Below are 15,140 nucleotides of genomic sequence, written 5' to 3'. Positions count from 1 at the left end.
TACGTAATGGGCGGCGCAGCGTGCAGGCCCAAGACAGCGCGGTTGGCAGCGGCCAGTTCTCATTACTTAAAACTTGCTAAATCAAAACCGCCCGTTCGCGGTCACTTGACCAGCACCCAGCCGACCTCCCTCCCGCAACAGCAACAACATCGCCATCCATCCACCCAGCCTGCCTGCTGCCTTCTTTGTCTCCCTTGCTCCTGTGGGCCGTGCATCTCCGCCATCCCCGGACCCCAGCGACCCCTCGTCTGTGTCGCAAGACGCTTACTCTGGCGCTCACTGGTGTTGTGCTTCAAAGTGTGCCATTGTCACGGAACATGATGCCATCATGACCTTTCTGGTTGGCAGGTGGTCTCTCCCTTGCGCGAGGCAGCAGGTTACATACAGCACCGCAGGCCTGGGTTGTACTGTCCGGGGGGGGGGGGGGCGCCACGCGCTTCTCGTCTCCGCAAGCGCCGCTCTCTCGCCCATCATCGGCTGTGTCCGAGCCCCAGGACGACCACCACCGCTCTGCTTGCCCCATGAAACTTTTTTTCTCCTTGAGCGACCAGGGCCCAGGGTCTCTGACACGATGCCGAGTCCCGTGACCTGCAGAACCTTCTTTTTCGTTCGCTGCTGCCAAGCGTTGGAGCCCTGGGCGGAGCCGCATCAAATACTCTGCCGCGCGTGTCCTTGCGATCGAAATCCCGCCTGCCGGTCTTTGCTTAGCTCCGTGTCGCGTGGCGTGCTGGCGCTGGCGTGCCAGGGGCCTCTACGGACAACAAGGTTTTGCGTGGTGACACGGAGTGGTCGGCAGGCGCCGCTCGCAAACGTCATCCTCGGAGCTTATGGTATGTTTGCGACGCCTGCATGCCCGGTCTGCGTGCCGTGTACCATAGTATGTGTCATGCCTATTCTGGACTCATCGTCAGAAGACGAGCGTGAACGCCTCCGAGCAATACTTAGTGCACAGTGCTTCTGGGAATCTGCACGCAGAGCACCAGAGGCCGGCGGCCACATGATGCATCCGCGTAGTGTGCGCACGAACCAAGCCCAAGCAAGACCGTCTTCCCAAGGCCCAACCGAGCTCGACGCCCGCTCACGAGACCCAGCACAATCAGGGGCCGGGCCCATCCGCAACCAGAGACACCATCATCTGATCTTGGCCCGGCCTTCCAGACCGCTTTCTCGATAGGAGGGGCGCTGGGCACATCAGCAGGCAGCGCCACCACCCTTGCTCCGGAAGCGATCCGCCTGCTGGCCTTCCCCAGGAAATTGGACGTGGTGTCCCTTAGCTCGCCCTGCCCCTGGGCAGCCATGCAGACCACGCTTTGTTGCTGCACATAATCACTAGAGTCAAGGTCAGAGTCCGTGGTCGGGGTGTCCCGGACAAAGGATCCTGGGGTGGAGGACTGTGATTATTGCAGGCGCCGCCGACAAGACCAATGGCGAAGAGGGCGATGCTTCAGGCGAGGCGCCACAGCCGCATGTTTGATGCTGGAGCATGCAATGCAGCACTGCACCACGGCACTACTGCTCCAGGCACGCGGAGATCCCGGCCCATGCAGTGAGCGAGTGGATCGTGGGGACCAGCTGAGGCTTGCAGGGCGGGCAGTTCAGGCCGGGGGGGGGACCAGATCTAGCAGTTTGCGGGGAAGCCTGCTGCGTGGTCTGGTTGGTTCGTTCCAGCCCCCAGCCAGGGGCACATCAGGTGCTCTCTGTCCCTGGACCTACTCAGTATGACAGCCAGGGTCTCTTACAACACATTGCTCAGGATGTGTTCTTTTTTTGACATGTTCGCTTAGTAGTCCGCACACAAGGCACCAGGTCCACAAATGACGAGAACATGCTCCCCTAGCACATCTCGTGTTCGCGCCCGGGACCACGTTTAACCCCGTCCATGGCCCCGGCGCAACCATCCTCCTGCTTGGACCTTCCAAGACAGGCAACGCCAGGCCACCCGTCCTGACTACCGGCGCTACCCAGCCAATCAGCTGCTCCGTCTCCTGTCCACTACGCCTCGGCTACATCCCTCGGTTGGCGCCAAAATAGAAAAACATGGGCGAGTTTTGGAGTCCTGGGCGTCTGGGCTGCTTGCTTGTCGTCTGATATCAATCCGTGTCTCTCTCTCTCCCCCCCTGTAACACGGTCCTGCGTACTCCCGCCAGCATGCACGCTGGCCAGGTAAGCGTCAGCCACCAGTAAAAGCCAGAGGCACAGAGGCAGGAGCTCCTCAAGTGTAAGCCCGAGACAGCAGAGCCCCCTCGCAGGTGTCAAGTGTTTACAAACAGCCCAGGACCATCGCTAAAGGAGCCCCGGATTCGTGAAACCCGAAAGACCCCATCTTTAAAAACCGTTTCGCTGTTGGGGACGAGCCTCGGCATGCGCAGAAGCCACACACGGCCGCCGGCAAATCCGTGTCCAGAGTTTGTGAGACTGATATCCCTCACGTCTTGTGTCAGTCGACGCTGTGGCATCCCCCGCTTTCACCTGGACCCTTTTTGTTTTTTATTCTTTCTTTGTCTGGGCTCGGGATGGGGGGTCGGAGGGTCGGGTGCCTGCAAGTACGTCTTGTCCCAGCTGCTCTGTTTGGCTTGTGAGTATAATGTGCCGCTCTCTCCTTCACCCCTCGTTTACGGAATTGAAGTGCGGTGAAGATGTAAACAGTCGATCTGAGCTGGACGCTACGATTCGGTCTAGATCCTCTCTGTAAAGTTACAGTCCAACTTGGGAACAGCCAGTCATCCGTAGTCTTGCTCTTACTGCATCCCAGCATAGCCTAGATAATGTGTGATGGTGTGAAAGGCCCAAACAGCGAGGTCATCTCGGGGTGGGCGACCCGAAACTTCACAATCGGGCAAACTGGAGTTTACAGCGAGATGTTCTTGCCTCCCAGGCGCGAATGAGCCAAATGCAGACTTTCACCTGGTACTTGTGGATTTTGGGACTTATTATTTTCCACAATGAGCTGTCTCATGGTGTTAGTGTTAGAGTATAATGCTGTCCATCCCCTCGACTGGCAACCAAAAGCCAGAAAAATAGTTAGGTAGTCTCTCCAACAACAACATTTTGCCAACCGAAACACGCATTCTAAGGCGGACAGCCACGACGGCCTCCCTGCGGAATGAAAAGCAGGCATAAGAACAAGGCCGAGGAGGTTTGGGGCGGAGGGGAGGGGGGGACTGGACGTCGAAAAGGTGTCCCACGGCGCTGTTCCCTCTTCTGGTCTACACATCCTCCCTGCGCGGGCGCTCTCTCTCTCTCTCTCTCTCTCTCTCTCTCTCTCTCTCTCTCTCTTCCTTTCCACTACTTCCGGGCTTCCACGGGCTATGAAAAAGAAGGATCACGAGGACGAGTGAAGGCCTGAGGCCCGAAGATCTAGGGGGTGTTTCGTGTCATCTCCGCTCCTCTCTGGATATGCCCTCCTCCAGCAGTTTCCCCCGTTTCCGTCCAGCATGATTTATGCCGCTGGGCTGGGGTGAGAGTTCGCATAGAGAAAGCACGGGGTTGGCCACCCCAAGCTTTACTTTTCTGATCGTCTCTGATCGCCAATTGCTAGTGCCACGGCTCATTGTCATTCCGTCCGCTACTGTCATACTGTCCGGTGAACGTTTTAGAAGCCGCTGTCTGTACATTGCACTCAACACAAAGCAACGACGTCCTCAAATATGGGCAACGGGGGTCCCGCAACGGCCAGCTTCGATCAATCAATCAAACCCTGATTTTGGGGGAGGAAGGGGGCTAAATGTATTCTGCAATTCCTAATCTTACGCATTTAGTTCTAGCTACTGTGATTTATTATCCACTCTCTGCTTCACCATGAAACTAGTTGTTGCGTCTCGTCTTTTTTTCCCTCAGCGGTGGGGAGAGAGAGAGAGCGCGCAATATAAAGAAAAAAGTGAGCCAGAGATGCCTTGACATCAGGCTGCCTACCGCCTCGTTACATCGTGATGACCCATCCACAGGCAACAGCTCTCTGTGTATGGTCCGGAAAAGAAGGAAGAACTCCAGTTGACGCCAGCGCTATGCAAATTTTGTGATAACAGGAGGCTGTTGGATATCTGCGCGACGAGCCAAGGCAGGGAACCTCTCTGGCGTACCAGGATAGATCCAAACGTCAGATCAAAGCCAATCGTCAGAAAGCCATGGTGGAAGTAAGTAAGCACCATCAGGCTGGACTTTAGCGGCCATTTGACTTCTTGCCATGCTTTTGACGATCCTTGCAGTTGTCGCAATACCAGGTCGCTGCAGGAGAGGGAATAATGGTTAGCTCAAGCTCAGCAGTACATGGCTCGGAATGTGTCGACTAGGGATGAACCTACTGTTTTGCGAAGGAGCCGCCTTGAGGCCCACACAGCCAAGATGAAACCACTCCTTCTCGCAATTCTCCGCGTCGCAGGCTACCATTTCGCCATAGCTAACGTTATTGCAATAGCAGTATAGCGGCTCGTCCGCGTCTATCTCGCCGTCCTCATCGTCATCAGGCACGCTGCTGCTAGCGGCGTCGTCGTCGGCGGCCTGTGCGAGGGCCATCTGGGACGCTCCCTTCTTGTGGCTTCTCTTTGCTGTAGTTGTCGTAACCTGGTTGCGAGAATTGCGCGATCGTGGCAGCACAGGATCTGGGAATGAGCCCAGCGCCGGTGTGGACGGCTTGCTTGCTCGGCCACTCTTGGTAGTCACGACGGATGCTGTAGTCTGTGGTGTCTGTTGCGTCGCGTCTGTGCGTGGCTCAGATTCTTCTGCTTTCGGCACGCCCTCCTTCTTGGAGCTATCTGCTGTGCTGCTTGCCCGGCTGGATGGCTTGGCTGGCTCCTCCTTGGCTGCCTCTACCTTGACCGGGGGGGCGACCTCCTTAGTCGGCTTTACTTCCACAATAGGCGGCCTGATGCCGTTCGTGACAGGGGGAGGCACCGGCGTCGTGGATATCGGCGCAGGTATCGTCGTGCCATTCGTCTTGTTCGAGGCGGACGAAGGCGGTCGCTGCTGCGTGGTAGACTCAGCCGTAGATCGCACCGAGTTTGCACGGGCGCGGGATGATGAGGGTCGAGCAGTTGCGGCAGGTGCGGCAGGTGGCGGAACCGGCGACTTGACGGGCGCAGCTTTGGTGTCCAAGAAGTTGGGTAGAGCTGGCGACAGGGCTGTGGCGGGCGACATGGATGCCTGCGCCGCAGTTGTTGTGGCAGCGGCCGTCGAAGACGTTTTGCTAGCAAGCGCGTCAGTATATTGCACGAGAGTGTTAAGATCGGGCCCTACTCAAGCATAGCTGTCATACCTCTTCTTTGCGGCGCCATTGGCGGTCGGCAGGGCTTTGCGCTTCTTTGGTGGTTGATCGGGACCGGGCGTCCCTCGTGGGCTGGATGTCTTGGTAGCCTTTGCTGACTTGTCGCCGAAGACGGAGCTGAGGGAGCGCTCCATGGGCTGTCCGCCGTTAGCAGGCGGCTTCTCTGTCTTGCGCTTCTTGGGAGCAGGGTTGCCATTGGCAGCCGCGGCTGTGGCAGCTGCGGAGCCGGCTGGGGCCGCCGCGGCGTCTACGCCCTTGCGTGATTTGCTGCTCGCGGCTTTCTTCGCCTCGCTTTTGGATTTGCTCGTCGTCTCGTGGTCGTCCGCGTCCGACTCGTGGCGCTGCTGCTGTTGTGCGGCCTTCAGACTCTTCTTGGCCGCAACAGCTTGTTTCCTCGCGTCACTCCTGGCCGCGGCCTCTTCGGCGAGCTGTTGCGCAGCAGCGGTAATGGTTGCCGCACCGTCGCGGCGCGACCGCTCCGCCTGGCTGACTCTGTTATTCTCCCGATTGCTTGGGTAGGCCCAATGCGTTGTGCTGCCCCATTTCGCCTCGTCGCTGAACTCTGCTTCAAGATGCGGCCACACGTCATTAATGCGGGACAGCTGCTTCGAGAGGGCGTCGTTGGCCGTCGAAATGACGTGGTTTTTCTCCTCGAGCGAGTTGAGCATTTCTTGGATCTTGTAAGCAGTCTGGTGGAACAGCTGGCGTCTCGGTATGTTGGTAGGGTCAAAGACGGCCTGGTTGAAGGCGTCGTCTACTGAGGGTGCGATCGAGTGTTGTGTGCTAATCGGGGTGGCCGTGCCCACGATGCTGGAACCAGCATTGGTCCGGCGGGTGTCGGGAGGGTTCGACTTGAGGGCGGCGTCGACGAGCTGGAACAAGGTCTCTTCTGGGCCGAAGATCTTGGCATCGACCTCCTTGAGCAGAGTGAAGTGGCGGACAAGGTCCTTGGGGAGCGACTGGATGGCGTCGGTGAAGTGGGTGATCGCCGGAAAGATGTCGATCGGCTGGTCGTATGAGGGAGGTGGTCTGCGCGACTCGTGGGAATTGCTGGTGAGGCCGGAGAGGGTTCTCGTCGGGTTCGCACGAGCCTGGCGAGCTGGCTGAGCTCGACGACTGGCCGCCGCTGTGGCCCCAGGGTCGGCCTGTTGAGGCGGTGGTTTCGCGGTCTTCATGTTGGTGCGTGGCGGACAAGGATGCTGAAGCGAAAGATGTAGACGCAGCCCAGCTTGGTGGCTGCTCTCTGCGCGCGACTAGGAGTCGCCAAGTGCGGACGGCAGGCGTTGTCGAGACTGGGAGAGGGTGATTGAGAGGATGCGCTTGGGGTGCCGAAAGACGGCTGGGGGCTTTCGTAACGGCGCGGTCGAGGTCGTGCAGTGATAACGGTGGCAGAGATGAACGAGGCGCGTGCTAGGACATGTCGAGCGCTCTGCCATGCAAGGAGCAGGAAAGATGTTGGAGTGACGCGGTTGGGGGAGCAAGACGAAGCGGCAGGTGTGCGAGCGAGGAGAAGCGCAGATTGCCGGGAGGAGGGACAAATGCTGCAAGTGCTGTGCCGGGCACCAGCGAGCGCGCGCTCCTGCGGCGTGGTGCTGCGACTGGGGAAGGCCCATCACCTAATGGCGTCGGTCATTGGTTGTGTCGAGTCGCCGAGCACTCGGGGCGTCCACCCAAAGTGGTCCAAGCGGCGCTGTCCAAGTACCTTGCGCAGGCTGCTCCCGCTGTCGTCCCATACATTGAGAGCTTGAGGATACCACTGCCCTTCCACCAACCAGGCCACCGCCCACTGCTCATCTGCTCACGGGGGGCGTTCGCACAGTTACGATAAGATAACCAGAGCACCATCTCCATCGCGGACCATGGGATGCTGCTCGTGAGGAGTGTCCTCTCATCTACACGCATACAATTGACTGGTTCTATCAAGGAAAAATTATGAAGACAAAGTCTGGCTTGGGTATAAACATCGATCACCACCACCGCCCCTACTCTGCACGCTCCTTCACTCTCCTCCGGACTCCTTCCTTCTCCATTGTCTTCTTCTGGCGCCACTGCCACTCCAGGAGTACGGGAACAAAGTTCCACAGATCGAAATCTGGCCAGTAGCACTGCAGGAAGAAGATGTGCGTGTTCTCGTGGCACTGCCACAGCATGAAGTCACTCAATCTCCTAACGCCGCTGGTCCGGATAAAGATGTCCAACGGAGGGTCTTCCGCAGTGTATGTGTGGCTATTGATTGTCTCGGCGGTGATGTTTTCGGGATTCTGGAGGCTGGCTCTGCCCGTGGCTTGTAGTGTGGGAGAGTCAGGGTCGATGGCAGTCGAGGAGCGGCCTGAATCGTCAACGTCAGACTTGACTGCCTCCGGCGAGGCATCTCTTTGTGGCGCGCCGGTGCCAGACTTGGCTTGGTTGTCGCGGATCTTCTGCTCGATGCGGGACTGGGAAAAGGGTGCGGAGGGCTGCGGCAGAGGTGCTGGCGAGGTAAACTCGTCGATGGTGGCCTTGATGGCGCTGGTCATCTCGGCTCGAGCAGTATATGGGAAGCAAATGTTGAGGACAGCACTAGAGAATCGTTAGCGTTTGCCGTTACTTGGCCAGGTCAATGGTGCTATATAACCCGGGGAGACGTACTCCTTATTGTGCTTGGTCATCTCGACGGCCTTGTCGACAAAGGGCAGCACATCCGCAGGTATCAAGTTGCGCTCGCCGCAGATCTTGACCCTGGCGCCATAGCGATCGAGAAGCTCGCCATGCTGGACGAGCTGCTCAAGCTTGACCTTGGCCATGGCCATCAGGCCCTTGACCTCGGACTTGGGTCTGTTGAAGTTCTCGATGCTGAACGCGTAGACGGTGACAACCTTGACTCCCGACTTGTAGCAAATCTCCAGCACCCGCGACAGGGCCTCAAAGCCAAGGTGGTGGCCTTGGATGGTCTCGATCTGGTGGTTCTTGGCGTACCGGCGGTTGCCATCCATTTCGAAAGCGACATGTTGCGGGATGGGACCCTGACGCAGGGTGCCGATGAGGATCTCACGAGCGGTCCAGATGGCCCACTCGACGGGCGGTGACTTGAATAGCCACCGCTTGATGTTGGAAACGTGGAGGTCGGACATTCTAGTGCTGCCGAGGCGGATAAGGTGGCTGTGTGGACGAAGAGCAGGACTGGGAAGTTGTCGCGGAGGACTGGTGGTGCTGGAATTCCAAGGCAGGGAAGCTGCAGCGAGCGGGCAGTATATGGTTACGAAGAAGCAGGTGGCAGGCTATGCAATGCAATCAGATGCACGCGCAGGCTGGCAAGACAAGGAGGAAAAGGCCGGGTGGGTTGGGCGAGAGGATAGCTGGCCCGCAGCGCAAGGGATGAGGGATGACGAAGGAAAGTTGGCGATGCTGCTGCTCCAGGTTGGGGCGGCGGGCTGCAGCTGCAGCTCAGCAAACGGGGCGGCCAGCCAACCAGCGGCGACCTTGCCGCAGAGCAACACGCAACTCAGCAGCAGCTTTTGTTGCGGCTGCCTTAATTAGGGCAGCGCCATGGGCAGGCGGCCACCATTAGCTTGGCAGACCGCGCTGCGGCAGGCTCCCGGCCACTCGGCACGCAGAGGCCGGGGTGGCCAGCGGGCGAGGCCAGGTGCTCTGATCGCCACGAAGTGCCCAAGCCGCAATGTTTGACGTAGGCATGCTGCAGTCGCCCAATCACGGAGACTCTACGAGCATGGATCAGTCACGGCAGGCCTCGAGATGTCGTGTCCGCCTCGTAATTACTTGTATCAAGTACTTCTGAATCCACGTGCAGCCACTGCTGAGTACGTACAGTGCTCATGACACCACACAACCATGTCGGATGAATACACCTCTCCATGGCAAGATAAAGTGCTGCCAAACCGGGCCTAAGGCTGTCTGAAATTCGGGGAAGCTGGGCGAGACATTGAGCGTCCCCTAAAACGCCATGCCGAACAATGCTACATGCCACAGGCGCCATGGCTGGCCAACGATCTATGCCCCCTTACGTGGATCGTGTTATGTAAGCACGGAGCTCCAAGCTGGCCCACCACCATCTTCCCCAACGTGTCCAGACTTCAAGCTCAGGAGCATAAACGTTACCCCTCTACATGTCAGAAACACCTCGACCTGCGAACTGCTCCCATATCACAGCTAGTCGACCAACCAGCTTGGGTTACAAGTGTTGCTGTCTGCGGCACTTAGCGACGGCGTTGGCGGCGAGGCTCGTTCCGCGGCAGCTGTTTCTTTGCCGACAGCCAGCTTCCTGTTGCTCCCACCCCAAACCAGCTGCGATGAGCTCGTACCACAGCCACTAGCTACCATGTCGTTCACCAATGCGCCCGTCACACGCAGTCTGATCTATGGCATCATTGGCATGTCCATCGCCGCGAGCCTCTTTGACGTCAAGCACTACTTCTACATTCTTGTAGACCTACACCTATGGCGCTTTCACCAGACCTGGAGAGTGCTTCTCTGGCAGCTATGCTACACGAATTCGAGCGAGGTGTTGTTTGCCAGCATGGCCCTCTACAATATGCGCATGGTCGAGAGGTTCTGGGGACCGAGGAAGTTTGCTGTAAGCCTCACCAGCCGTCCACATCGAACAACCATAGCATGCCTTGTTCCGTCACATACCTGCATTCCTCAGGACGTTTGTAGATCACAGGCCGCTAACAGCTTGCTTTTGCTTACAGAGCTTTGTCTTTTCGACTTACCTCTTGACGAGCGTGGTCACGCCAGTGCTCCTGGCATTCCTCATGCGCCCTCTGACTCTGGGCCTGCTCAACTACCTCCCTGCCGGCCCAACGCCGATCGTGTTTGCCGTCATGGCCCAATATCACGCCATGATCCCACACACCTACCAGTACAAGATAGCGACTGCGATCTCTGCTGGGAACGACGAACAAGGAATCACGTTCTCAGACAAGTCGTACCGCTATTTGCTTGCTGCACAGCTTGCTCTCTCGCAATGGCCCGGTTCAGTGCTTGGCGCGCTGATGGGCTGGGTGGTAGGCTACTCGTGGAGAATGGAGCTGTTGCCGCGGCGTCTGATTCGGTGGCGGTTGCCTGGATGGGTACTGGGAGTGCGGGCGCCCAGGCGGAACGAGGAGTTTGAAGGCCTCCGACGAAGAATGGAGGGTGATGCGGCTACGGCGACGTCCACAGGCACCCAGGCGAGAGGCGAGCCAGGCGAGGGTGGCCGGCGCAGAACGATGGGTCAACAGTTTATGGACCAATTCCGGGGGGAACAATAGATGCATCTCGAAATTGTATATCAAGCGAATTTTTGACGTAGCCGGCTCTGTCTAAACTGGCTGGACCACTGCGAGCAACACCACAAATCAAATGTTATTGCCATGGGGTCGTATAGGTCGCTGGCTTTCATTCTGGAGACATGCACGGCCTAGTGATGTCAGTTTGGTGGATTACTCCGTACAGCCCCGTATTCCGCCATGTCGAGCCTTGACATGGTGAGTTGTCAAGAATCAGGACGCCGACTCTCGCACTAGGCGAATGCAATGCTTGTGGAGCTGCTCGATGTTACTGAAGGGGGCCTCTAACGCGGACTAGGCCCGCCCACCCTTCCCGCTCCGCTCAGCTCAGCCAGGTCAGGCCATGACAGGAGCTGTCACAATACAGTTTGAGTGCCTTGACACTTTTGACGTGAGCCTTCTATTACCGCAGTTGCAGAAGGTTTGGCGTTGTCGCTGCACGTAGGCGCAAGTATCCGTGCTGCGTCTTCCTTTCCCATGCCAGTCAGTGGGTGAGCTTCCGAATTGATTCAGTTGCCATGGCTGGACTAGAGGGATCTCTACTGACTGCCCAGGTGGCGCTCCAGTGTCATCGAGCGAGCCGCAGCCAGGGTAGAGCCAAGATCTGCCTGGCGATGGGATTGTGATTGGTGTGGGTGCTGCAGTGCAGTGGGTGTGCATGCCTGGCGGGTGCTGCCAGCGCCAGTGGCCCACCCTCAATTTCCCCTGCTCTGCCACCCCGGCCAAGTGCCTGCACGGCGCCTCTTCCGGGGGGCGGTACCTGACATGGAGGCCCTTCTCCTGACTATCGCGAAGTCTAGCAGCCCGCCGTCGAGCCCTCCGCCTGCCTCGTCTCCTTTTTGCTTGCATCGCTCGGTCTTGGCCAGCATCACTCCCTAATTCTCGAGCCGCCGCAGACTCGGAAAGGATCGAACCGCGTTGTCGCATCGTCACTAGCCTTCTCGCGTCCCGCAGACGAACAGATCGCCTGTGACCAGGTCGCTGGGCACAGGAACCATCCCAAATCGTACCCGTCTCCTCTGGAGCTAGCCAACGATCCCGCCGCGCCGCGCCAGCCAACCCAGCCATCAATTCTCGACCCGCTCAACCACGCTCGGCCATCTGCCTTGGACGAATTTCTCTGCTCCTCCTTGCTTAACGTTGCGCAATATTTGCTCGATCGAGCTTCAGACCTTGGCCAGGACGGTGCCGAACTCTCGACACGCCTTCCAGCACCAAATTTGGGAACCAAGGACCCCTGACCTCTACCGCATGATGCTTTGAACTGCCAGGCGAACGATCGCGGGAAACAAGGGCAAAAACCATGAGCGGCAGCACAAGGCAGGGAGGACCCAGGAGCATAGACACTGGAAGACCTGGCTCTCCCGGGCAATCAATGCAGGCACCACGAGGTCCAGCTCTCATAGACGCCTACAGACGAGATGGGTCCAGCACGGTAGGAATGCTCTGCTCGCTACATGTGCTTTCCACAGCCTACTAACTCGGATTTCCAGATGCCGTCGCCTCGCGCGGACGGCCCCGTCCTGCTCGATCTCAAAGACCCTCTCCAGGTGCACCTCATGACGGAGACCGCCCTCTTCGACAGCAGGGAGTACCAGATCCTATCCGAGGAAGAAGTCGACCACCTCAAGAAGATGATCCAGACGACGAACCAGCGCATCGAGCAGACACGCTCGAACCTCGCAGTCCAGACGAAATACCGGGACGCGGCCGTGTCCATGTCGAAACTATACTCGCCCCCGCGGTCAGTCGGAGGTCGTGGCAGCCCTGTTGATGTCAGGCATAGCGCTTCCAGCCAGGATGCGGAAGAGGCGGACGCAGAACGCAGGGCCGTACAACAGCGCTGCGAGGAGCTTGCCTCGGAGCTCTTTCTTCTGGAGAAGCGAGTCATGGACGGACGGAGGAGATTATTGGAGCACACAGCCGGTATACTCCAGTTGACGCATTCAAAGTCTAAAAAGCCAGGCACCAAAGCACAGCTGGTCAATGGAGTGCCGCCAAGCCCCGAGAGCATGCACACGGCGACGCACGGCAGAAACAGCATAGAGTTGGCGCCAGACGACTTTTTTCTGTTCAACGAGGGCAGCTTGTACCAGTCTTTCGACCAGCTCGATGCCCTTGTCGAGGGAGCCGGAGGAAAGCCGATTGAGCCGCCTGTGAGATCGCCCATCCGGGAGCAGCAGAGACAGCTCACTTTCGAAAGCGAGAGACTGCGCAGCGAAAATGATGACCTGCGCACCCAGATGGAGCAGCTGATACACGAGCTTGGCGCCATCCGTGACGAGAGCGCCGACCAGTTTCAGCTCATCACCAATACAGAGCGGCAGCTCGAGGCGTTCAACAACCAGCTTCGCACCATCTTGAACAAGACAGACCCCGAGCGTGGCTCGGGACTTGGCGCACCACCTTCAAACCAGGGCAAAAGGGGATCTATGCTCGAAAATCACCTTCAGTACCTTGACGGCGGACTTTCCGCGCTCGACGAGGCATCGAGCCACAACTCTGGCGCCGCCGACAAGATGCGGCAGATTAGTGCACAGGTCCAGCAGATTCTTAGAGGCTCCGATGCTAGCCACCCAGATCCCCCCGAGTCTGCAGAAGGACTGGACGAGCAAGTCCAATATCTGCAGGATTCTCTGCGTCGGGTACAGGGCGAGATTGAGCGGGCAGCCAATTCGTCACAATCCACTTCCGCAGATCGCCAAAAGTCAGAACAGTCTGATGCGGTGTTGTCTGGCCTCTGGGACATCATCCAGTCTGGGCTGGCTGACGTTAGAGAAAAGAAGCAAGAACGGCGGAGAGACCGACAGGACAGAGGCCTGGAAGTTGATGAGGATGACATGTCGGACGGCGAGTCCTTTGATCCGAACGAGACATATTCGCTGCAGGCATTCTCGAACAAGGTACAGTGGCTTTACTCTCGAGCCATCAGTCTGCAGGATCAGAAGGCGGTCCTCAAGCGGCAGATCAAGCAGCAGCGCGAGCTCAACAGCAAGTCCGACTCTGAGAAGGATGAGGCACTGCGGCAAAAAGCAGAGGAAGTTGAGGAGTCCAAGTCTGCTCAGCTCGTTGCCGAGAAGGAACTGGCTTCCGTGCGCATGGAGCTCTCCCAGACTATGGGCGAGCTTGACGACCTGCAGAAATCACGCGGTGAGGAGTCTGACGCGATCGACCAGGCGCGCACGATCCTCAAGGAGCGCAATGCCAGGATCGCGTCCCTCGAGTCGTCAAGCAAGGAAGTGTCGACACGACTCGCACAGACAGAGGCCGAGCTCGAGCAGATTGGGGCACAGCTGGACGAGGCGGAAGAGGCCAAGGCTGCAGCCGAGAAGGCTTTGAACGACAAGGAGGCCCAAATGAAGGCCAAGGAGGCCGAGCTCGAGCAGATGACCGGCCTGTATGCGGAGCTTAAGTTGGAAGCGACAATGGCACGGGCAGAGCTGGAGGCCGCGTACGGCTCGAGATCTGAGCGCGCCGCCGAGATTGCCGCGCTGCACGACACCTCCCAGATCAGCAAGGTCCAGCAGCGCACGCAGACGCTCGAGCAGGAGCTCAAGGCCACGGCCAAGGACCTGGCGGACGTGGTGGCGCAGTCTCTCGAGGCCGAGAAGAAGATTGGCACGCTCGAGGCGGACCTCGACCGCGCGCTCGCCGAAAAGTCCCGGCTCAAGGACGAGCTTGAGGCGGAGCTCTCGGAGACGAAGCAGCAGATTGAGCAGAGGCTCGAAGCCGAGGTCGCGAGGCTGCAAAAGGACAGGCAGGAGCTCCAGGAGGCGCTCGACCAGGAACGCTTCAGAGCCAACGGTCCGCTGTCGCCTGGTGGTTCAAGGGGCACGAGCCACCTGACCGAGTCGTACCGGTCTGGTCTGCGGGCAGAGCGCAAGAAGTACGAGGAGCAGCTCAAGGTATGTACTCATCTGCTACTATCATTCCTCGTTATTATTATTTATGCCCATGTGAACACCGCGACTGACGACTTCGCACACAGGCCGAGCAAGCGCTGCGTCGCAAGATCGAGGACGAGCTCCGCGCGCTCAAGAAAGCACAGGGCCCTGGCAAGAGCCCGCTATCGCCGCGGTAAGGCCCAGTTCAGTCTACTAGTAGTAGTACATTACGGAAAACCCTACGTGCTCCACGACCACCGATGTCGCGTCGTCACAGCCAGCCCCCGCCTACGCTGTGCTCAACCCACCATCTGTTTATAATGAATGCCAATGTCTCTTGGGTGGTCTGTTTTGGGGTCGCGGTCCCCGTTCTTGTTTTTTTCTTGGTTATCTGCATATCCTCAGCCTTGACCTCTCTTGTTTATTCCTCTTGTTATGTCACATTTTCTTTTCCCCCCGGGAAGTGGCGTTGGGGTACAGGACAAACTATATATATATGTGTGTGTGCATGGCATCGCAAGAAGATAAAAAGACGCACTGCAGGATTGCATGATTTGTATTTGTGTGTATATTTCTATAGATGCATCTTTTGTTTTTCCCTCTCGTATCCCTGGTCAGAGCTCGTCCCGGCGTGGTGGGAATGAATTCGCAAGACGCTATACGCACATGCAAGCAAGTAGAGAGAGTGGCGCATGTGCTCGCTCCGATTAGCACGTTGGCAGTCAATCA

General features: G+C 58.1%; 5 protein-coding genes across 5 annotated transcripts; 3 read left to right on the top strand and 2 right to left on the bottom strand.

Moving 5' to 3' along the window:
- Positions 1–4,159: 4,159 nt before the first annotated feature.
- On the bottom strand, positions 4,160–6,435 carry B0I36DRAFT_367616 (uncharacterized protein; the record flags this gene model as incomplete). Its single annotated transcript, XM_046159499.1, has 3 exons — positions 4,160–4,224; positions 4,302–5,182; positions 5,252–6,435. The coding sequence occupies 3 exons, from the start codon at positions 6,433–6,435 to the stop codon at positions 4,160–4,162; spliced, it is 2,130 nt and encodes a 709-aa protein (XP_046007381.1).
- Positions 6,436–7,026: 591 nt separating this feature from the next.
- On the bottom strand, positions 7,027–8,719 carry B0I36DRAFT_296726 (dehydrodolichyl diphosphate synthase). The gene is made up of 2 exons (XM_046151903.1): positions 7,889–8,719; positions 7,027–7,819 (listed from the first exon to the last, which is right to left on the bottom strand). The coding sequence occupies exons 1-2, from the start codon at positions 8,368–8,370 to the stop codon at positions 7,243–7,245; spliced, it is 1,059 nt and encodes a 352-aa protein (XP_046007380.1). The 5' UTR covers positions 8,371–8,719; the 3' UTR covers positions 7,027–7,242.
- Positions 8,720–9,094: 375 nt separating this feature from the next.
- B0I36DRAFT_333918 (UBA domain-containing protein Ucp14) lies at positions 9,095–10,707 on the top strand. Its single transcript, XM_046155285.1, has 2 exons — positions 9,095–9,830; positions 9,949–10,707. The coding sequence occupies exons 1-2, from the start codon at positions 9,576–9,578 to the stop codon at positions 10,507–10,509; spliced, it is 816 nt and encodes a 271-aa protein (XP_046007379.1). The 5' UTR covers positions 9,095–9,575; the 3' UTR covers positions 10,510–10,707.
- A 1,006-nt stretch (positions 10,708–11,713) lies between these two features.
- On the top strand, positions 11,714–14,784 carry B0I36DRAFT_29728 (Up-regulated during septation-domain-containing protein). The gene is made up of 3 exons (XM_046151918.1): positions 11,714–11,962; positions 12,021–14,432; positions 14,516–14,784. The coding sequence occupies exons 1-3, from the start codon at positions 11,831–11,833 to the stop codon at positions 14,606–14,608; spliced, it is 2,637 nt and encodes an 878-aa protein (XP_046007378.1). The 5' UTR covers positions 11,714–11,830; the 3' UTR covers positions 14,609–14,784.
- B0I36DRAFT_29725 (uncharacterized protein) lies at positions 14,514–15,094 on the top strand. The gene has a single exon (XM_046151917.1). It carries the CDS (start codon positions 14,672–14,674, stop codon positions 15,053–15,055), a length of 384 nt encoding a protein of 127 aa, XP_046007377.1. The 5' UTR covers positions 14,514–14,671; the 3' UTR covers positions 15,056–15,094.
- The last annotated feature ends 46 nt before the right edge of the window (positions 15,095–15,140 follow it).

Source organism: Microdochium trichocladiopsis, assembly GCF_020744255.1.
Source record: "Microdochium trichocladiopsis strain MPI-CAGE-CH-0230 chromosome Unknown B0I36scaffold_10, whole genome shotgun sequence".
NCBI lineage: Eukaryota > Fungi > Ascomycota > Sordariomycetes > Xylariales > Microdochiaceae > Microdochium > Microdochium trichocladiopsis.
The sequence above is the reverse complement of the archived record's forward strand: the minus strand, read 5'-3'. Positions and strand labels throughout refer to the sequence as shown.